This window comes from Penicillium robsamsonii (genome assembly GCF_028829455.1).
Source record: "Penicillium robsamsonii strain IBT 29466 chromosome Unknown utg000003l_segment0_segment0, whole genome shotgun sequence".
NCBI lineage: Eukaryota > Fungi > Ascomycota > Eurotiomycetes > Eurotiales > Aspergillaceae > Penicillium > Penicillium robsamsonii.
The window spans coordinates 3,570,856-3,591,480 of NW_026643221.1; the positions used below are offsets into that span (position 1 = coordinate 3,570,856).

General features: G+C 48.0%; 11 protein-coding genes across 11 annotated transcripts; 5 read left to right on the plus strand and 6 right to left on the minus strand.

The window, feature by feature from the left end:
- Positions 1-314: 314 nt before the first annotated feature.
- Positions 315-1,190, minus strand: N7447_006075 (EF-hand domain-containing protein; the record flags this gene model as incomplete). Its single annotated transcript, XM_057230337.1, has 4 exons — positions 315-494; positions 552-847; positions 913-998; positions 1,180-1,190. The coding sequence occupies 4 exons, from the start codon at positions 1,188-1,190 to the stop codon at positions 315-317; spliced, it is 573 nt and encodes a 190-aa protein (XP_057085427.1).
- Positions 1,191-1,742: 552 nt separating this feature from the next.
- On the minus strand, positions 1,743-3,853 carry N7447_006076 (transmembrane 9 family protein; the record flags this gene model as incomplete). The annotated part of the gene is made up of 4 exons (XM_057230338.1): positions 1,743-1,810; positions 1,867-2,302; positions 2,361-2,698; positions 2,752-3,853. The coding sequence occupies 4 exons, from the start codon at positions 3,851-3,853 to the stop codon at positions 1,743-1,745; spliced, it is 1,944 nt and encodes a 647-aa protein (XP_057085428.1).
- A 356-nt stretch (positions 3,854-4,209) lies between these two features.
- lcp5 (small subunit rRNA maturation protein LCP5) lies at positions 4,210-5,346 on the plus strand (the record flags this gene model as incomplete). Its single annotated transcript, XM_057230339.1, has 1 exon — positions 4,210-5,346. The coding sequence occupies one exon, from the start codon at positions 4,210-4,212 to the stop codon at positions 5,344-5,346; it is 1,137 nt and encodes a 378-aa protein (XP_057085429.1).
- A 461-nt stretch (positions 5,347-5,807) lies between these two features.
- On the plus strand, positions 5,808-6,558 carry N7447_006078 (uncharacterized protein; the record flags this gene model as incomplete). Its single annotated transcript, XM_057230340.1, has 3 exons — positions 5,808-5,820; positions 5,871-6,083; positions 6,149-6,558. The coding sequence occupies 3 exons, from the start codon at positions 5,808-5,810 to the stop codon at positions 6,556-6,558; spliced, it is 636 nt and encodes a 211-aa protein (XP_057085430.1).
- Positions 6,559-6,773: 215 nt separating this feature from the next.
- N7447_006079 (flavin-containing monooxygenase) lies at positions 6,774-8,406 on the minus strand (the record flags this gene model as incomplete). Its single annotated transcript, XM_057230341.1, has 2 exons — positions 6,774-8,060; positions 8,116-8,406. The coding sequence occupies 2 exons, from the start codon at positions 8,404-8,406 to the stop codon at positions 6,774-6,776; spliced, it is 1,578 nt and encodes a 525-aa protein (XP_057085431.1).
- Positions 8,407-9,568: 1,162 nt separating this feature from the next.
- On the plus strand, positions 9,569-11,558 carry N7447_006080 (uncharacterized protein; the record flags this gene model as incomplete). Its single annotated transcript, XM_057230342.1, has 3 exons — positions 9,569-9,900; positions 10,005-10,335; positions 10,395-11,558. The coding sequence occupies 3 exons, from the start codon at positions 9,569-9,571 to the stop codon at positions 11,556-11,558; spliced, it is 1,827 nt and encodes a 608-aa protein (XP_057085432.1).
- A 217-nt stretch (positions 11,559-11,775) lies between these two features.
- On the plus strand, positions 11,776-13,386 carry N7447_006081 (FAD-binding oxidoreductase; the record flags this gene model as incomplete). Its single annotated transcript, XM_057230343.1, has 1 exon — positions 11,776-13,386. The coding sequence occupies one exon, from the start codon at positions 11,776-11,778 to the stop codon at positions 13,384-13,386; it is 1,611 nt and encodes a 536-aa protein (XP_057085433.1).
- Positions 13,387-13,577: 191 nt separating this feature from the next.
- N7447_006082 (putative 5'-nucleotidase) lies at positions 13,578-15,779 on the minus strand (the record flags this gene model as incomplete). The annotated part of the gene is made up of 5 exons (XM_057230344.1): positions 13,578-13,973; positions 14,032-15,070; positions 15,135-15,328; positions 15,388-15,598; positions 15,676-15,779. The coding sequence occupies 5 exons, from the start codon at positions 15,777-15,779 to the stop codon at positions 13,578-13,580; spliced, it is 1,944 nt and encodes a 647-aa protein (XP_057085434.1).
- Positions 15,780-16,021: 242 nt separating this feature from the next.
- On the minus strand, positions 16,022-17,856 carry N7447_006083 (uncharacterized protein; the record flags this gene model as incomplete). The annotated part of the gene is made up of 2 exons (XM_057230345.1): positions 16,022-17,771; positions 17,822-17,856. The coding sequence occupies 2 exons, from the start codon at positions 17,854-17,856 to the stop codon at positions 16,022-16,024; spliced, it is 1,785 nt and encodes a 594-aa protein (XP_057085435.1).
- Positions 17,857-18,676: 820 nt separating this feature from the next.
- On the minus strand, positions 18,677-19,048 carry N7447_006084 (uncharacterized protein; the record flags this gene model as incomplete). The annotated part of the gene is made up of 1 exon (XM_057230346.1): positions 18,677-19,048. One exon carries the CDS (start codon positions 19,046-19,048, stop codon positions 18,677-18,679), a length of 372 nt encoding a protein of 123 aa, XP_057085436.1.
- A 455-nt stretch (positions 19,049-19,503) lies between these two features.
- Positions 19,504-19,839, plus strand: N7447_006085 (uncharacterized protein; the record flags this gene model as incomplete). Its single annotated transcript, XM_057230347.1, has 2 exons — positions 19,504-19,572; positions 19,696-19,839. The coding sequence occupies 2 exons, from the start codon at positions 19,504-19,506 to the stop codon at positions 19,837-19,839; spliced, it is 213 nt and encodes a 70-aa protein (XP_057085437.1).
- Between the last annotated feature and the right edge of the window lie 786 nt (positions 19,840-20,625).

Genomic DNA, 20,625 nt, shown 5'->3' on the forward strand with positions numbered 1-20,625 from the left:
ACGACGGTTGATTGATTCGATTCCTGTCAAACCATTCCTGCTTAGCCTGAAGGAGGTTATAGTCGACTAAAGAAGTAAAATCCAAAGCCAAAGCCAAATCCAAGTTGATAGACACTGTACACACTTCACTACCAAGGTTGTACTTGTCTCAAATATACAAAGACATGGGGGGGTAATCGAAAAGATGAAGACAAGAAACGAAATAAAACTAGAGAAATAGAGAAAACAAAGAAACAGGGAATATGCAATGCATCCCCCTCGCCCATCCAAAAGAGAATGCCTCACATTGCGCCAGTATTCGCCCAAGCAACAATCTAAACCAATCCGTCGTAAAGCGACAAGGCACTGACGATAGTTTCATCCCGTTTGCTGCCTTCTTTGAACTCCTCAATGTCGAGGCTTCCATTCTCATCCTTGTCCATCATGCGGAAGATCTTCCGTACGCGTTTCTCCGGGGTATCTTCGTCTTCGGGGAGTTTCACCATGGACCCGACCTATATTCCCGTTAGTTATTCAAGTATGATATTGTTCGCAAACGTCATTGTACATACCATCTTGTAAATCGCCTCGACAATGGCCAGCATCTCGTCATAAGTGATTTTCCCATCCCCGTCAATATCATACAATTGGAATGCCCAATCCAGCTTATCCTCCATCTTGCCTCGCGAAGTCACGGAAAGAGCGCAGATAAACTCTTTGAAGTCGATCATACCACTGTTGTCCGAGTCGAAAACGCGAAAGACATAATTGGCAAACGATGACGGGTCGCCGAAGGGGAAGAATTGTCGGTAGATTTTCTGGAACTCTTCCTTGGTCAGGGTACCGGACGGGCAGTCCTTGAGGAAACCTAGACGTTTCCACAATCAGCGCCTTGAATCTCTGTGTCTCATACATTCCCGTATATCCGCATACCTTTATACCATTGTTGTAGCTCCTTCTTATCGAAATGTGTTGCCCGTTGCAGCTCATCGAGCTGCGTCGGCGAAAGCTTTGATTGACTGCGGAGTACAGGGTCAGCGCTGGTCTGTATTCAAGTCGCGTGATATTCAACACGGTCTCAGGCCCGAGGTACTGGGATCTTGGTCCTGGCTTGTTTCCCCTGAGAGAAAGGCGCATGCTGAATCCGCGCGGCCCGTTCCACCGCCATTTCGAGCAGGGAGATCGGATGGTAAAACTTACGACTTTCCCATGATAAAAAAAACGCCTCTAGAGTAATCAAGAGCGCAAAATTCAAACCAAATCGGGGACAGCTGGCCTTGTAATGAGCTCGGAGTGGTGACGCGGGGTAGAAACAGGCGGGATGTGTGGCTGAGGTGTGGCTGAGGTGTGGCAAGTATACGCAAGGGACGCCCCTAGTGATGGAAGATGAAATAAAATGAAATAAGGTGATAAAGTGAACTATTGCAAGAAATCCGGGTGTTTCTAAAGAAAGAAAAGAAGTTGAAGATCAAGGTGGCGAGAGAACAATAGGGAAGTCCAGAACATCCGAGGTACTGGGCTTGGCACTTCAAATGTTTTCTATCAAGACAATATCATTACCGCGTATATACGCATAGTCCACTTCCATTTCTCCATATCAAAACATTTTCAATCTATCTGCGATGAGGTAGACCTCTCCAAGCAATGAGGAGCTTTTGGGGAGCAAAAAGAGAAAACGAATAAAACACAAGAACAGGGAAGTCTTCTCTCGTAAAGACCCCAAGATGCAAAGCTAAATATGAGAAGTACCAATAATGAAACATCTAGTCCACCTTGATTGAGCCATAGATACGGTAGATAAATGCCCAACTAGCAAAGAAACCAATGGAACCTGGACACAAGTCAGCAAAAAAAGCTCATCCGGAACACACGGGAACGAAAACGTACCAGTTAGAATGAACACAATGAAGGCGATCAACGCCGAATAGCCGACATAGAGTACCGCCCCAGTCAATCCACCAAAGCTGACCCGTGTCGCCCAGAAAATGAGCGCATTTACAAAGACATATCCTCCGGTCATACCCGCGCCTACAAATGCGCGCCAATGCCACCGGTAGTTCTCTGCACACAGCAAGAAATACACTAGCAAGACGGTGGTAGCCGCAGAGGTAATGATCATCAGGCCGTAGCAGAGGAACAGGAACCCGAACATGTAGTAGATCTTGTTGGTCCAGAGAGAGGTCATGATGAAGTACAGCTCAACGAAAATCGCACCAAAGGGGAGAATTCCGGTCAGCAGAATCGACGGAATTGTGCGCAGGCTACCGGACATAGGAGGAACCTGCCGGGGAATTTGGTTCGTCTTGGTAGGGCCCTCAAGCGGCTATTGGAAAGTGAGATTAGTCATTTGTCTCGATATGGGGGTGAGGCTTTGATAGTACCGATTGCTTGAATCCCAACCAGCTGCCTGCGACACTCAATGGCACACTGATAACAAACCAGATCAAAACCAGTGCCAACATAGTTCCAAATGGTACGGCGCCGCTGGATCCCTTGGCCCAAACAAAGAGATTCAGGATGAAGAAAGTACCAAATACAATGCCGGGAATGAACAGAGGTGTCATGATAATGTTGCGCCTCCAAGCATCGCCGCCGAATGACTTGTACACTCGCGCCGACACGTAACCACCGATGGAACCGAAAAGGGCGGAAATCAGTAGAATGGCAGTAGCCAGGAATCCACGGTTGGAGGGAGAGAGAAGGCCAAACAGGGCAAATACTAGAGTCAAAATTAGTACCGTAGAAGATAAGAGCGTGAGTCAGACTACCTACCAACAGTCACACCAATCATCATAAACAGCTGGGCGCCGTTGCCAACCATCACGCTCAGCAGCAGTGGAGACTTGGGGCACCGGAAGACGTCGCCATGGACCAACTTCCACCCAGAATCCTCCTGGACTCCGTCTTCAATCGCAGCTGAAGTGGAATCCAAATCCTCCAGATTGAACGAATCCAGCCGGTTATAGCGAGCAATATCCTTCTTGAGTGCGCGGACTAGAATCATGCTGACCATACCCACGAGGAAAACCACAAAGACAGCCGAGTTGATGAGAGAAAACCAGTGAATCTTGGGGTCATAGACATGGAGATACTTGTCCCACCGGGTAGCCCAGGCTGTGGGGGACTCCTTCCAGTACACACTATACGTCCATGTGACTGTGGTATCCCCGTCCTCGTTGAGTGTAAGACCATTGCCCGGGGTACCACACTCAGCAGTCCCCCCTTCTAAGTTCCGGGAGTCCTTGCGAGACTCGGGCTGGACAAGTACGCCAACAACGCGATATTGAGCCTTGCCGCCGAAGCCCACCTTATGGTAATCAATCACAATGTCGTAGTGATTGTTGAGCAGAGCCTGCCCATTGTCATCTAGCTCACCCAGAGAGAAGCCAGGATTGTAGAATTTGGTCTTGGTAACACCGTCATAGTTCAACTGCGCGGCCGGCAGCCCATCCACAATCCAGTTGATGTTGTAGCCCTGAGCTATTCGCCGATTGGTCCACTTTGCGCTGCGGGCATCGAATTTGACCTCTCCACATACTGCTTTGCAGGTCTCATTCTTTGCCATGTGAAGCTCGAACGGCGAGGTGCGAATTCGATCCCCGAATAGAATGCTCCCCAGAGATTCCCTTACATCTTTAGGACCGTCTGCGGGTCGACAGAACCCAAACGCAGGATGATAATAGTCAAATGAGAAGACCGAATGGAGCTGATCATCGCGAGAAAGGCTTGGGGTGAGGTGGTTGACATAAAGTGGAACTGCTTGTCCTTCGTTGTAGGAGGTCGGCGCAACACCTGGCAGGTAAAAGCCCGCAGTCAAAGAAGGGATTGCTAGTAGAGTCGAGGAAAGAAAAAGGGCTCGATCGGTGAAACGCATGGTGTGTGTCTATAGAATTTGGGAGCCTAGAAGTCAACCTCGATTGTTTGTTTGGGAGGACAGAAGTAGAGCTAGGGTCTCAATGGGCGATCGCAAAAGAAAAAGGGGTTGTTTACAGCAAGAAGCTACCCGAGAAAAGCAGACTCACGGTCTCATCCGTGATAAACTCGCAATACTCGGGGGAAGTAGAATGCCAAAGTAACAAACTGCGAGTGACAGACTGGCAATGACGATCAAAGGATGCCTTGTCGATGCCTTAGTGCCTTGTCTTATCACACGTGACCAGTGTTATCGTTGAAGCGGCCAAATTTTTTTGTTCGCGAATTATTGTTCTCTAAAAGCCATCAATCTCAATCATGGCTCCAGCACAGGCGTCTGCACGCCCTCAAAGTCTATCGACATTGCTCGAGACTCTGAACACCTGTCTATCTACAACTGCCTCTTCTCTACCCAAGTCACACAAGGATGCGCCTTCCGATGTCACGATCGAGCCCCCCCAAGACGGCATCTCTCTCCTCGACACCAAGAGCGAAATTCTCCTCTCCTACTTGCAAAACCTCGTATTTCTGATTATTTTCCAACTGCGAAATGTGTCGGCGAAACAATCCCCGGAAAAGAAGAGCGAATCCACCGAAAACTCCCTCGAAGATGATATTCGCAAGAAGTTGATCGAGCTTCGGGTATTCCTCGAGCGCGGTGTTCGTCCTTTGGAAGGACGCTTGAAGTACCAGGTCGACAAGGTCATCAAGGCTGCAGAGGATGCCGAGCGGACAGAGAAGGCTCAGCCGACCAAGACCAAGAAAACCCGCAAGGTCGCGGCATCAGACAGCGAAGCCTCATCAGATGAGGACGAAGATGCGAGCGGTAGCGAGGACGACGAGGACATCGATGAGATGGCGTACCGACCAAATGTCTCTGCATTCGCCAAGGGAGTGGCCGAGAAGAAGACCCAGCCCTCCAAGAGCGCCGCCGCCGAGGGACCTGGAGACGGCATTTATCGCCCCCCGAGGATCATGCCAACTTCCTTGCCTACGACGGAGCGTCGCGAACGCCAGGACCGCAGACCCATTCGATCCAACGTCATCGACGAATTCGTCAGCGCCGAAATGTCGTCCGCGCCCATGGCTGAGCCCAGTATTGGTAGCACAATTATTGATGGTGGCCGAACGGTCAAGTCGAAGAAGGACCGCGAGCGCGAAGCAGAGCGTACCACCTACGAAGAGACCAACTTTGTCCGATTGCCGAAGCAGACTAAGAAGGAATTGGCCAAAAAGGGCTTCGGAAAGGATGGTACATACGGCGGCGATGAATGGAAGGGTCTCAATGAAGGCGCAGATAACATTGAACGTCTCACCCGGAAATCCAGAAGCAGTGGAGCACTCGAGAAGAGTCGGAAGCGAGTCCGCAACGAGGACGGACAACGTGGTGATGGTGTGGGCATGGGTCAGATCTTCGACAAGCGACGAAAGAAGGTTGATTCCTGGAAGCGGTAAAAAGTGGTTGCAATGGGCAATTTCCATGTTCAAAGGCGTTTCTTTCTGGAATTCAATCACTTTGGAGTTTTCTTGATTACCCAAGGTCCATCTTGACCAATGCATATCTGTATCTATATTCTACGACATACATTGAAGCATATGATTTCACCAGATCAATTCAGTCAAGGGCTGTGGATGTATATGTGTATATTTTGTGCCTTCTAGCAATATAATGACGCATGCTGGTATAAATATAACTGTTCATATAGCCTTTCTAAATGATGTATTGAAAGAAATCACTTAAGAAGCCCATATGTATTTCATTGGATATGTTCCAACTAGTCGAGAGGACATTCACATGTTAAATTCAGGGGAAAGTCGAACATGACGTCATTGGATTCCCACCCAGGTCCAACACTCTTGTCTCTTGATATATCTTGTTTCTTTTCTTTGCAACACTCTTGAACCTTTTGATCAAAATGGAAAACCCAGGTGTGTTGTTAATTTCCTCTTCTGTATATACCTCCTACTTATCCATGTAGTGGCCGATATACCTACCGTGATCCGGCGCCTGACACAGTCGCCGCCCTCTTTGCAAGAAACCGTCATTAAGGAATATTTCACCAACAATGCATCCTTTGTTCATCCATTCTGCCGAGTTCCCCATTTTGAAGGTAGCAGATGGTGGGTTTCAAAGATATTTCAATGGTATAAGATCATGTCACCCCGGATCGAGCTAGAGATCCATTCTATTGGTATGTCAATACGAAAGCTCGTTGTTCACAGATAATTTTGACTGTAAACTCTGACTGTCCTCTAGCATTTGATGAGAAAAAGCTCAAGCTCTATGTGAACATGTCCCAGATCTTCTCCATTTGGCTTATTCCTTTCCATGTCGCTCCGGTGACTCTCACGACCGTCTTGGATCTGACATATGAATCGGTCAAGAGCGAGGCTACGACCAATGGCGACCATAAGCTTTACTACATTTCCAAACAAGAAGATCTGTATCAAACATCGGAGTTTATCAAGTTCCTCATGCCGCATATCGGGTATTGGATTGTTTTTGGTTGGCATCTCATTGCAACCCTGTTCTGTGTCCTGGGTGTGGCTTTGCTATGGCCTATACTATGGCTGGAAGAGAAGGATTATATCCCAGGCCGCTTTTTGCGAGGGGGCAATTTGGCTTACAACATGGAGAAGAAGATACCAGAAATTAAAGGGCAATGATAAAAGTGATTTTGTGTCTATAAATGGATAGATAGCACTGAATACAAACGCTTATCTCTATATGATTTCATATCACATACAATACATGGGTCCTTGGAATTTGAATTCCAAAGCAAACCAGCCAGCAGAACCTTTCATTCAATTATTAACCTCTTAGCTTTTGCTGCACATGCATCCTCCATCTTGACATTGGCTAAACATCATGTATACACAATTTAATGATTCTTCTTTGGCTTGCGTTGTTTCTTCAGCTCCCTGCGGAACGAATTCTCTTTTTCCACAAACGACAAAGGTAAGCCACGACCAATACCAAAGAACACAAACAGCGCCCACTTCCAGCGGAAGGGGTTGACGACAAGGACGAAGAAGTACCAGTAGATCAGTTCAGCATAGGTAAAGAAGTCAAATGCTGCTGTGGGTGCAAAACGCTTCATGAATCTGGTGAAGTCAATCCAGGTCTTCATCCACCCTTCAGTAGGTCTAGTCAATGGGTCGGTCAAGAACATGAGCAGGAATCGCGTGTAGATTCCAATATGCATATTGCCCACTGTACCAATTGCATCGACATAGGTGCTGTTGTTCGCGCAAATATCCGGGTACTTGGGTGGGAAGACTTGGAGATACCAACTAGGCGGTCCGTAGGGTTCATCGAAACACTCATCAGGCAAAAAGGTCAATGAAGGCCGTTTGAAACCAGTCGCCATAACAATGAGATCTCCCTCGACCAGTCTTTCATGGCCAGGTCCTCCCTTAGGGACACCTTTAGATCGGAAGTTGAACACCACACCCTTCTCTTCCACTGAAACGATATCACCTCGCAACCAGTGGGCTTTGCCCTCGCGGATCTGATCGAACAACTCGTCATTGGCCATGGGAGTCCCGGTAAAGAGTCCCTTGTCTGTTGGCGCAATGTCTTGAAGATCACGATAGAAAAACTTGCGCAGGAACCATTCGGGAATCCACGAGAGTGATGTTTCTTGACCGAAGATATTGCAGGCTAGAAGAGACTGCACGAGTACATTGCGAGGAATTATCCATTTATCGGACCGAGAAAGAACATCAATCTCGGCAGCCCCATTCTTGACGGCGAACTCCAAGGCCTCAATGGCGCTAGCGCCACCTCCCACGATGAGCACCTTTTTGCCTTTGGCATTTTTGCCATCCAACTCAGAGGAGTGGTAGATTTGACCCTTGAATTTTTCTTGGTTGGGTAGCGGTGGCATCTTAGGGTCTCCACATACGCCTACCGTGGCCAAGATACCGTCGAAGAGACCATACTTCTCTTCGTCATTGTTGATAATCCACTTGCCGTTATTGTTCTTTTTCACAGAAGTGACCTTGGTCTCAAAGGAAGTGCGTTTTTCCAGATCATATTGCTTCCAGACCTTGACGATTTGGTCTTTGATCTGTTGCTGGGTGGGATATGCGCTGTCGAAGTGGACCGAAGGATGGAAGCGGTACATGACACTGTGAACTTGCAATGCGGAGGTGGAATTGACTCTCTATAAAGGTATTAGCAGGCGTATTTCAACCAACTAGAAAGAAAGTAGAACTGACACTCCAAATGCCTCCCAATCCTTGTTCTTTGGGTCTAGATTCAAACAAGTGAACATCGAAGCCATGGCCAGCACAGTGGGCAGCCGAAGACACACCAGTCAGGCCTGCGCCAATGACTGCGACTCTCTTTCGAGGAAGATTCGAGTTCTGGGTATTGGTAGGGGGCGGGGGTACAGGAGAAAATACGTAAACCAACACCGTTTGCATAACCAAGTAGAGCCATGTAAAGGTCTCTACGAATGGATGCCGGATGAGGGCCGAGAGCGCCGAGATAAAGGACTCAGAACCCATTTTTGCGTTGAGTGAAAGAGACAATTGAGAAAAGAAACAAAATATTTGTACCTTTCCACCGGGGTGACGTTATACCTTTCTTTTACATGTGATGTTGCGATATGACATCATCCATGGAAGTCCTGGAACCTGGATTTTTGACCAAAAGAGGATCCACGTACTATGACAACCTATAATATACTAGAACATTGCACTAGTAATGTTTGTATTTGCTTGGTTTATGCATGTGCCCCGATATTCTTCATAACTCCACGTAAGTCTCTGAATTGGTGTATTTTACCTATTCCACCAATATCAACCAGCTTTGATATGCTGTGATTTACAGTATGGGAACTGTGCAGGGTGCCTACATGTATAATTCCAATAATAGAGAGGAACGAAACTTAGAATAATATAACTACAAGCATTTATAAAGAATTGGGACTCTCCAGGGCTATGTACATGTCGCGCGGGATACACTTATTAAACGACAAAGAAGTCTCATTTTCTGGGACATTCGTCCTTTAAGATGCAAAAAGAAACCTAATTTTTCAAACACTTAGTTAATTATAATACTACCTATCATTGTGTAAAGATAATACAACCAACTTTGAAAGCCTTCACCTTGTAAGTACAAAGTATATTGTATAGATCGTCGAACTATAGCTAATATGTAGTATGACACTGCGTGGAACGTGATTCCAAGCCCCTTTTTTCTCTGTTCATTTCTCGATGACTTTGAAATCATCGATTGATGAGATTGAGATAATATTTCCACTAGTTTTACCAAGGAAGAGAGTTCGCTTATGCAAGAATAGTACTCCGTAGATAGGTAGAGATAGTTTACATGTAGGAACCGGCGCCAACCTATTTAAACTATAATAGAACTGCTATTATCAGTCTGCTATTCAGTCTATCTCCATTGGAACGCCCAATGGTTTAGCGCAATTGAATATTATCGAAAATCGACTCAACCCCCTCATCGCATGGTTGTATACAAAGGGCGGTGGCGGATTCTGCCATCAATGCCGTCAACAGATGAGTCTCTTGCCTCTGCAACCCTCCCAAGGGTTTGGTTTCTTTAACCGTTAAAATTATTTAAATAACACAATGATCGTTCAATCAAATTAATTTATCTGGTGCGACTCTTCCAGTTGATTGTCGAGCAGTTCGCTCTTTCAACATGGGCCAAACACCCGTCCTCGACCAATTCCTCGGCAGTTTGCAGGAATTGGTCCAGAAGCGCGATGGCGCCAAAGTTCAGGACTTTCTTCAGCTCGAGCCACCGCTCTCAGACATTTACCAGCGCATGGTCACTGAACTACGACAGAACTATGCCCCGGGGGCCAAAGCCGAAGCCGAACTTCTCCAACGATGCGAGCCTCTCGTGCCGCGATCCAAGGGTGGCTCATGGACGGCCTTTCCGACCTTCGTCAAGCTTTACTTGATCTTCCTACGCGACATGAACACCGACAACTTACTGGAAACATACAACCAATTGAAGGCGCTGCTCAAGTAAGTTTTGCTACCCCGTGGAGGATTTTGAATGCGCTCTGTCCCCAGAGGATGCTCCCATATCTTCGAGCTTAAGCTGACTCAAATCTTTTCATCAACTGTAGTCAATGTGTACTCGCCCTCGGAGATAGTCAAATGGGTGTGGTCGTTCTTCCTACGGTTCTCTACTTGTCCAAAGTCCTGGCAAAATTGGCAATGGGTCTCGATCGTCGGCCGGACCTGATCGCACATATTCGACGAATGGAAGGCCTGGCGGCCCAGGACGAGAGCATCGAGAAAGTGACTTTGGTGGAAAAATCGGCCAACGTGGTGCGCGAAGCCTTCATCAAGTGCCTCACTGACCGCACCGGCACTCCCGGCCCTCACGGTAAGCCCGAGGGCAAGCGCATCGGTATCTATCTCATGGCGAATCTCTGCCTAAAACTGCTGTTCCAGGTACGACGGCCTATTTTTTGACTATCTTACCCTCGGAGCTTGGTGCTGACGAAACACAGTGCGGCAAACTACGCAACGCCGAGCAGATGTTTGCAAGCATCAGCGCCCAATCACCCCCCTTGGCCTACTTCCCAGCCTCACAACGTGTCACCTACCTTTACTATCTCGGGCGCTACCTTTTCGCCAATAACCTCTTCTTCCCTGCCCGCATTGCTTTGCAGGCCGCCTATGACCAATGTCATCGTCAGGCCATAAGTCAACGGCACTTGATCCTCTCATACCTCATTCCATGCAACATTATCTTAGGCCGATTCCCATCCCAGGCACTCCTCCAACGACCAGAAGCACAAGGATTAGCAGCACACTTCCAGCCACTGTGTCGATTGATTGTCCGGGGAGATTACCTGGCTTTCCGACAACATCTCTTCTTTGGCTCGCCGACCGCCGAATGGTTTGCACGTAAAGGAATTCTGTTTACCCTCCGAAATCGATGCGAGATCCTTGTGTGGCGATCTTTTGCACGCAAGGTTTTCATGTATGGAGGTTCCTGGGGAGGTCCACAGGCGCAGGCGCAGAAGGGACCTCCACCAGTCCTCAATCTCAAAAAGCTCATCGTGGCTATACGATGGCTACAAGCACAGCACGCATCATCTGGAAATAGTCCGGCCACTACCAACCTCTACGGATCACAAGTTGTTTCTGAACCCACAGATCTCGACTACACTCGCCTAGAAGAGGCCGATGGAAGGGCCAGTCCCTCCACCGATCAGGAGATACTAGGAAAATATGGGGATTATTTGGCCCCGGATGGATTTTATACCGAAGAAGGGCGATTGCAGCCCAATCAACCGGGTCAATTGGTCGATGGAGACCCAGAAGAGGATTATGGCGATTACGAACTGAATCCATATGCGTACGACTTTGACGACAGAACAGAAGCAGATGCATCTATGATGCAAGAGATTGAATCGATTTTCGCATCCTTGATCACACAGGGCCTGATGGGCGGTTACCTTCTCCACCGCGAGCCTCGATTCGCAGTTCCTGGTGCCAAGATCAAAGGCATCTTACCCACCGGATTCCCCAATGTCTGGCAGACCATCTCTACACGTGAAAGTCAAGATTCCAATGTTCCTGGTTGGGTGCAGCCTCGGGCGCCTGCGGCAGCTGGAGGTGGCAGAGTAGTCAATCTCGCTGGAGCACGCCCAGTTGGCATTCAATAGCCTTTGGTTTTCTACTGTTTTCTTCTTTATTTTATGTTAATGATACCGATATTGTACTTGGTTTCACACAAATGTAGTGTTACAGTCACATCTCCAAGTGGTCACAGTAAATGCGGAGACTCCGGGAGCCTGGATTTTCCCCACATTCTCACCTATTCTCCTTGCCCTTGCATCTTGCATCTGGTCTTTGCATATATTTGTATATCTTTTATCCATAATGGATCATACTACAGCTGTACAAGAAATCTCAGCACGGGTAGCTGACTTTCACAGTCGCCAGCAACCATTTCGTATATATCATGGTGCCACCAACAGTACTCGTCCTTCCAACCGATCTCTCTCCAATACCGTCAGCACAGAACCCCTCACCCGCGTCCTGCACATCGATACCAACCGATGTACAGCTATAGTCGAACCCAATGTCTGTATGGATGCTCTGGTGGCTGCCACAAAGGCCCACGGTTTAGTCCCATTGGTGGTTGTCGAATTCCCCAATATCTCGGTTGGCGGCGGATTTTCAGGGACATCGGGGGAGAGTAGCTCTTTCCGCGAGGGATTCTTCGATCACACGGTCAATTGGATTGAAATGGTCCTGGCAGATGGTCAGGTGGTGAAGGCATACAACGATCGTGTCAAGACCGACTCGGAACCGGCGGATAAGCACTCGGACTTGTTCTGGGGTACGGCATCTTCCTTTGGAACATTGGGGGTGGTCACCCTATTGGAAATTCGATTGAAAAAGTCACAGCCATTGGTGGAGCTGAAATACTACGTCAATTCCAATATGAAGGATGCGGTGCGGGTCTTTGAAGAGGCTAGCGCTGATCCAAGCACTGAATATCTGGATGGAATTGTTTATGCACGGGATAAGATTGTTGTTTGTGCTGGAAGACAAGTTGAACAACGTTCCAATGTGAATCCTCGATACTTTACTCGTCGACAAGACGATTGGTTTTATTTGCACGTCGAACGAATTGCTCAATCTAAGAGCTTGGACTCCAAGATCTCCGACCGAGAGAGTCCATCCCCCACGCCAGATGCAGTGGACTACATTCCTCTCACTGACTACCTATTCCGCTATGATCGGGGTGGCTTTTGGGTTGCCCGTTATGCATTCCGCTATTTCTGTGTTCCGTTCACTTTCCTTACACGCTGGCTTCTCAACCGATTCATGCACACCAAGGTGATGTATCACGCTCTCCACGCCAGCGGGCTCGGACGTCGATATATCATCCAAGATGTCGGTGTACCGATATCCACTGCTGCCGAGTTCCTGGACTGGCTGGACCGCCCTGAAAACTTTGGCCAATATCCGCTTTGGCTCTGTCCGCTACCACCGGGAAGCGCCGGTGGGTTGGAAGGACAGCCGGCAGATGTTGGGAAGGGAGACAATGTGGATTCACACAGGTCACAACTTCTCAATTTTGGAATCTGGGGACCTGCCGTTACCACTGATCCAGCTGGATTTGTGGCTCAAAATCGACAGCTTGAACACAAGGTCCACAGTCTTGGAGGAAAGAAATGGCTATATGCACATACTTACTATACAGAAGACGAGTTCTGGAACATCTATAATAAACCCGCGTATGATTCTCTACGGGCTAAATACCATGCACAGCATCTTCCATCTCTGTATGAAAAGGTCCGAGTGCGGGAATCTGATCTCCCTGGTCCGCATCGGGGAGAATTCGAGAGTGGGTGGAAAGGATCGGTCAAACGTGCCCTTTGGGATGTCTGGCCATTTTGTGGTCTTTACGGGGTTTACAAGGCTTGGAGAGGAGGAGACTATCTGTTGCAAAAAGAGTCTCCCAAGAAGAAGGCCGATTGAATAACATAGTTCATGAATATTCAGGGTATCGATGCATTGCGTTTAGTCAAAAACGCCAGACAATCCAACGCATATCCATTATGCAAATGTAGGTAAACAGCAAACATAACAAGTTGAAGAGGACAAGAAGATCCCCGAAAACAAACACCGGTAGAACCTGAAAGACAAAGACAGAAGGGAGAGAAGTATGTCTACTCTATCACAATGCGTCCTTCCAGCCGAGGGGAAATTCCCGACGTCCAGGCCGGAGTGAATTCCCCTTCGCCGTCCATAGTATTCAACGTTCTGCACTGCAGGCCTGCGTGCCGCATCCACTTTCGGACAACTCGCCGCGCGATTTGTAGACGATGCTCCTCTTCAGCAGATGATTTCGCTGGCTGGGTGACGTAATTTGTGGTCGGTCGCGAGGATGTGAGGATGTCTGGATCCTCATCCGAGTCGGAATCCATGGCGTTGCCATTCGTCTCGTCCTCGGCGACAGCGTCTGCGGCCTGTTCAGCTTCTTTGGGGAATCGACCATAGTAGTATGCTCCTCGGCCTGTCCGTCGGAGAGGAGGCTTCGTGAGCGGCTTTTCGCCTGCCTTTTTCTCGTTTTTGGGGAGAGGCCGGCTTCAGCCAGCCTTTGCAGTGCAGATTGCGATGTACAGTACCCCAGTGCCGCCCTAAACTGGCGCTCCACCGGTTCCATTTCCCGAGTACCTTGAGACTTAGGAAATATTGCCGCAGGATTGTACTGATGAGAACACCATTTTCTTCGGACACAAGCTCTTCCGCGTCGCCTCCTTCGGCTTGGATAAGCAATGACGAGAACCCGTCTTTTCCTCGGGCCATATAGCCGCGTGTGGCGAGAAGATACTCACGCTTCAAGTCAATGGGCTCGCCGCCAACACGAGCGAATGTAATGCGCGACCCCGGTGGTGCGTCTAGCTTAAACCCGTAATTGATATTGGATACTTGCGAGAATCGGCCCTCGAGGGCGGGAAGCTGGCTAACCCCATTCTCGAGCGCAGCCAGCAATGCATGCCCACGAACGCGCACCAACACAACGGGGTCTTCGAAAGGGAAGCAGTTCAGAAGGTCTTTCAACTTCAGTATCCCTGGCGGGTAGATTTGATCGCCGCGAATTGTGCCGCCCGCCATCATGGCACAATCGGCCGAATAATAGAAGCGCATCAGGTCGCAGACAAAATTACCTAAATTAGATTCACGCTGCCGCACTGTAGAAAACCGGCCATCGAGCGGGGTGACTGTAAATCCGACTGGCTTTTCTAGTTTGGCGTTGAGACTCGAAGTAAGCCGGCCCACCAATGCCACTGTATCAGGATCTTCGGGGATTGAGCGAACAACATCTCGCCGCACGATGTTGAAGTCCCAGCCAGGCAAACCATCGGGTTTGCGGAAAGCCTCGATGTAACTCAACTGTTTGAAGTCAGTCCCTGACCGCATAACATGGATTCCATTAACAACGGCATGGGCGTAATAGTGATCATGGCCTCCGAGAATGATGTCCACAAGATCGGGTGACAGGTTGTTAGCCAGTTTGTAGTCATTCGGTTCGCGTTGGTGGGTGACAGCGATGACGAGGTCTGCTCCCTCATCTCGGAGCTGTTTCGCAAGCACTCGAGCTGTTTCAGATGCGGATTTATAGATCAGACCAGGGGGAAGAGAGTTTATTGTGCCGAGCCTAAGGGAAACCCAAGTAAGCAAATAAATAAAAGCATCGGAGGATAAATTCTAGGAGCGCATACCATTCTCTCTCTCCGAGGCCCAAAACGCCAATCTTGAGCCCATTGGACGAGGTCAACATGCGAGTCTTCCCGCAGTCGGCTATTGGGATATCTTTTCCTAGTGCCGGGTCGAGCACGTTCGCTAAAAGCCAAGGGAAATGACATTGGCTAGCCAAGTGGCGGAATTGGACTACTCCAAAATCCAGATCATGATTCTAGATAGTTAGATTAGCGGTGTACATATGCCTGGCGGGCAGCTGGTTGCCATACTCACACCCACACACGCTACATCGGTGCCCACTGTGTTGAGGAATGGTACCATATGCCTGCCCTTTGTGATTGTACTTTCGATACTCGGGTTGAACGCATCGCCGGAGAAGAAGGTTAGGATATCGGGCTGTCCGGCGAACTGGGGGTGAGAACGATAGTGTTTCACAAGGGATTGGAACCGAGATACCCCGCCGACAGGCTCTGCAGAACCAGATCTATATCAGATAATTTAGTTTCATCCCAATCTAAAGTTTATGAAGCTAGAGAGAAGAAGGGAGAGATAAGCGCATACTCGACATGGTAAACATCATTATAGTGGATCAGCCGTAGATCTGGAGATCCAGTTCGATCAGAGGAATAAGTGACGGATAGACCGTCTGTTTCAATGTTTGACATGGAAGTCTCAACTTGATGGAATATTTAAGAGATAATTGAAGGAAGAGGGCAAGAGGGGAAGAGAAGAGAGTAAAGAGGGGAGATAAACATGAGGGGGAAGCCGCGGCATTCCAAGACTGGTGCCTGGGTGCCTGAGGGCTGGGTCATCACGTAGTTACAAAGCCCTAGAGTAATATTGGAATATAAGATAAAGCAAAACCACGCCATGCAAGAGGTATCCTAAAAGTTTAAAGAGAAAGATTTCACAGCTTTTGCTCCGCCACCGTCCATCGCCGCTTTCCAGCTTCACGATCCTCCAAGGGCTGAGCACTACCCCATAAACCACGCTGTGACTGTGTCCGTTGGGGTAAATGCTTCGTCCAGCCAAGATCTGCAGACTTGTCTGACCCATCAGGGACTGTCGAATCTTGACTGACCGGTCGATCACCGAAGTTCGGTACAAAGTTCTCCTCTGCATCCGCTTTATCGGTGAGTGACGCGGTCGAGTTCCAAAGTCCAGAGGCAACACGAGAAGTAGTTGAACTAGTTGATGGGCGCATCGCCAGCGTCCATGCCTGAGAGCTATTACTAGGTGACCCATTTGATAATGTTTCTTGGAAGACCGATGGGCGAGAGCCAAGGCGATTCCGATAGGAAGATATCGGAGGCGGTGAAAGTACATTGGGAACGGAAGGGGATAACAGCGAGGTGAGCTGTGAGGGGTTTATTCCCGGGCGCAGATGGTCTGTCGACGCCACAAGCTGCAAGGAGTATTCCCGTGACACCGATTGGTTCACTGGGCCCGGTGATGTAGACATGTGGTCCCTGTCATGCTGTTTGTTCACACGGTTGCGTCGCACAGCCATAGTGAGTGAAGCTGTGTTAATATCGAGTAAAACCGAGTGTCCATTCAAGGCACCGATCAAAGCATTGCAATCCGCGCCATGTGTGATAATAACGAGGACTGTTTGTGCATTACCGTCATTTACCTCACCGTTCGATTCCGTAGAACCGTCCTCAGATTGATCCTGCTCCCGGTACCAGTTAATCATGTGTTGAAATCCATCATACACCCGTTCGTGCATGGTACTCCATTCCTCGCCGAACTCGCCCCCTGTACCCCAATAAGGAGTGCGCATACTGTCCCACTGGTAGTCGATCCTTGTACATGCGTTCCGTGCATGAGCAACATATCCCGTAGGAATGGGATCTGAGTTAGAAACAGCGTAACCGGGAGTTGGCGGTACATAATATGCGTCTGAAGTAGGCGGAAGGTCTGTTTCCAGGCGACCGAGAGTCTTGTTTGCATGTTTGAGGTGGATAGGCTTCTGAAGAATGTCGTGGGTGCTGGCACGCTGGCGCTGAGATGCTGCGGAATGTAAGCCGCGGTCTTCATCGATTGGTGAAGTAGGATGTGACTGGCTACGCCAACCTCCAGGGAAGTGGCCTGACAACGCCCTTGTCAACCCATCGGTGGGTGGGATGACCTCGGCACGACGGAGTAATTCCCCTTTGGCAGACGCCACCATTCTTTCCGAGCCCGGCGGTGGCGTGATTTGGTCAAAGTAGTCGGGCGATAGCCATTCGCCCAAAAATGCGTCGACGCGAAGCAGACATCGCTGGTCAGCTTTTGATGAAACTGCGGGGACAGTGGGAGCTGAACTAGTTGCTTCGGATGCTTCTGTGCCCGATGTTTCTTGGTTGATGCCAGCACTAACCCCTATTGCAGTTTGCAGGCATCGAAGGTAAGGAGAGGTATGGACAATGACGTTGTATTGGTGGGATAGGTCCGAGGATGCGGGGGTGGGTGTTGCCTGTTTATCCGAGGTCGGATGATCGGTGCGCTGACTCACTGGGTCTTCTCCAGTGAACTGTCGGGCCCTTAGGAGACTTCCTATACGTATACCAAGTGCCCGAGACTGCATCCATCCACCGTAGGAAAGAGGTGGATCGAAGGGGCTTGGGGAGGTTAAGTGCCAATTTTTGTCTGCAGCATCGAGTCGGGCGCCATGTCTAGAAGGCTAGTGAGCAGAAAAAACAGTGCAACAGAAGTAAATACTCACCTGGCAATAAACACGATAGGTGGTGATTTTTTCATCGAGGTCAATGGGTGTTCTTGGACTCCACGTCACTTTTTTTTTTTTTCGCGGGGAAGATGCAGTATTAACGCGAAGCTTATAGAGAATGGCAACCGGAATGGAAACACGTTGAAAAATCAGAAAAGAAGCCCTATAGCTGGTCAACCGGGTATTGCGACAAACATATTGAGTCTTAATGAAAAGAGGATGTAAAAGAAAAGTGAAGAGAGCGAAAGTTGAAAGAAACAGCTTAAGCCTGGGACAGGTCAGGCATGTGATGCTTACTAACAAACAAAACAACCACTTTAGGCAGCCCTAGAGGGCTTCAAGGCTCGTAAAGAGTTGGATATAACATAAAGCATCCCAGAGCATATAAGGACTATATTCAGATAACCAAGTTGATATTACGTTGGGCGTGTTGAAATATCTAATTTGATACTTTCAATCAAAATTCCTAAGGAGTTACGTGTTTCTTTCAGCAGGTATAGATCAACGCTTCCAGGCTATAATCTAATAATTTAGCCTAATAGTAGACTGCATAAGCCATTTAACCATTCAACACAAAGTAAGCCCTAAATTCAACGAGTTGTTCATACACCGACGTTGCAAAATATTTATATTGACAACTCCAATTCCGTCGGATCGGACCCGACGGAAGATGTCGAACTCAGAATTCCACTTGGGATTCCACTTGGGTGGATGAGAAAAAGGGAGCGTGGTTTTTGTTTCTATTTTTCCCCCAATCTCTACTTGGCTTATTGTTTACTGTGAATTCAATCTTATAGCCATGGAGCACAATAATCGCCCTGGGTCAATGTCGGAGTCAAAGATGATATCAATCTAGACAAGATACCCACACAGCCAGACACTAAACCAGCAAAGACCCATCACAAACATGTTTCGATGACCAAAGACATCGCCCAGTCGGCCAGCAACGAGAATAAAGGTGCCAACCGTTAGGCTGTAGGCGGCTGCAAACCAGCTTAGGTTGGCAGGATTGGTGGCACCAAAGCTATCACCGGTGATATAGACTGGAGTAATGGACATGCCGAGACCAGCTTGAGTGATGAATTGTGCCATACACACTGACAAAGACGGTCTCCGAGATTCCTCACTGTTGGCCATGGCCAGATGGTCGGGTGCCGCTGCTTCTGGTGCCGTGGCAGCTGTAATCACTGAATTTCTACTTGGCCGACTGCCACCAAGCGTCATGTTTTGTTTTCAGACAGCATCACAACAATCAAAAGAGCCAGGGATAGATGCGGGATGCTGAATTTTCAAAAGATACCCATTGGATGATATTCTATATTAGATCATATAAGATATCTGCGGTTTTTTACTCTAGTTGTTTTCTTTATCTCCTGGTCCTAGGAAGATGCAAACAGAAACCTCCCATGAATGTTTATGAGCTGGCATGTCAATCAAGGGATATGAGAGGTGGCAGATGGAATGTGGATATCCACATTCCATTGACGTCAGATTTTTGGCTGCAGACGTCAAAAAATAGAAAGGTAGTATATATACAATGAACTTTGTTTTCTGATTTCTTATGACTAGAGTCAGGCTCGTGTTCAGTTGAATTATTTCATAACTCGGTCCATACCGGCAAAAGTGGTCTCCAGGGCTAGCTTGAATTTGAATTTCAAGTTCGGTTCCTCTCATATATCATGCGTCTTCAATGGATTTGTACGCTGTTCATCGGAACCGTGATTGCCATTCCCTATGGTAGTCAGGAAGTAAGTCTCTGTTGTTCAAGGTGATATTCAATGTTGATCCGACTGACTCTTATCTTGCAGTACCGACAGGTATGACTATTAACCTAAAAGTTCGTCCCTACTAGAGTCTAATATGTCTTTTAGGATGCGGAGCAGCCTGCAACTTTGACCATGCCCAAACCCATGTCCGCATTTGCACCAATAAAAAGGGCAATTGAAATTTCCCGTGGACCTCGCTCATTAGATGCACAGAAGAGAATGTTGCCGTATGAATACGAGTTCCTTTGAACCATTTTGGGAATCTAAGCTTATATTAATTGAACCAGATTTTGAATGAGATGCTTGTATAGACCTCTCCAAGGCTCGTTCGTGTTGGTCAATTCCTGATAATACGGGACCACATTTCCGATACAAAAAATAAATAAAAAGAGATGACTACATAGAAAGTCGAGGGACAATAGATATATGTCACTATATGTACCGGACTTTAGGCCACGGCCGCGATTTGCCCGATTGAGGTCCCGCCGCTTTATGAGGGCGCTCAGGGTCTTGCTCACTGAGTATTTCACTGGGGGATTACTAAATGATCACCTATTAACTGTCGGTCTGTGATATTACAGCAAGGTTAGCAAATAGACGGCCAAAAATAGCGTCACCTGCGGCCAATTTCGGGCGTCTTTCGGATGTCCTTTTGGCATCATCTAGTTTAATGTGATATTGGAGCTCCGCAAATAAAATTCCATCAAGGTCCATATGAACCAATATGCGTAGCACCTCGTCCGCCAAGTATGGTTTTCGTGTCTAGGCTGCCACCGCTTTTAAGATAGTGAAAGTGGGTTTTTTTCAGTTTCGTTAAGCCGAAGGATGATCGAACAGGCAAAGGTCGTATAGATACGGCTCTGGTAACCAAACAGAGCTACATGTTTACTAGAAATCCTTTTGCCAACCCTTGCCCGTAATTTAAATGCAAACTTCAAACAACGTGCAATGTTTGGTTATATTAATATTTAAGCTATGGTATCAAGACCGCATAATCCTCATTTCCCGACGAAATTTTTTAATATGCGATGGGGC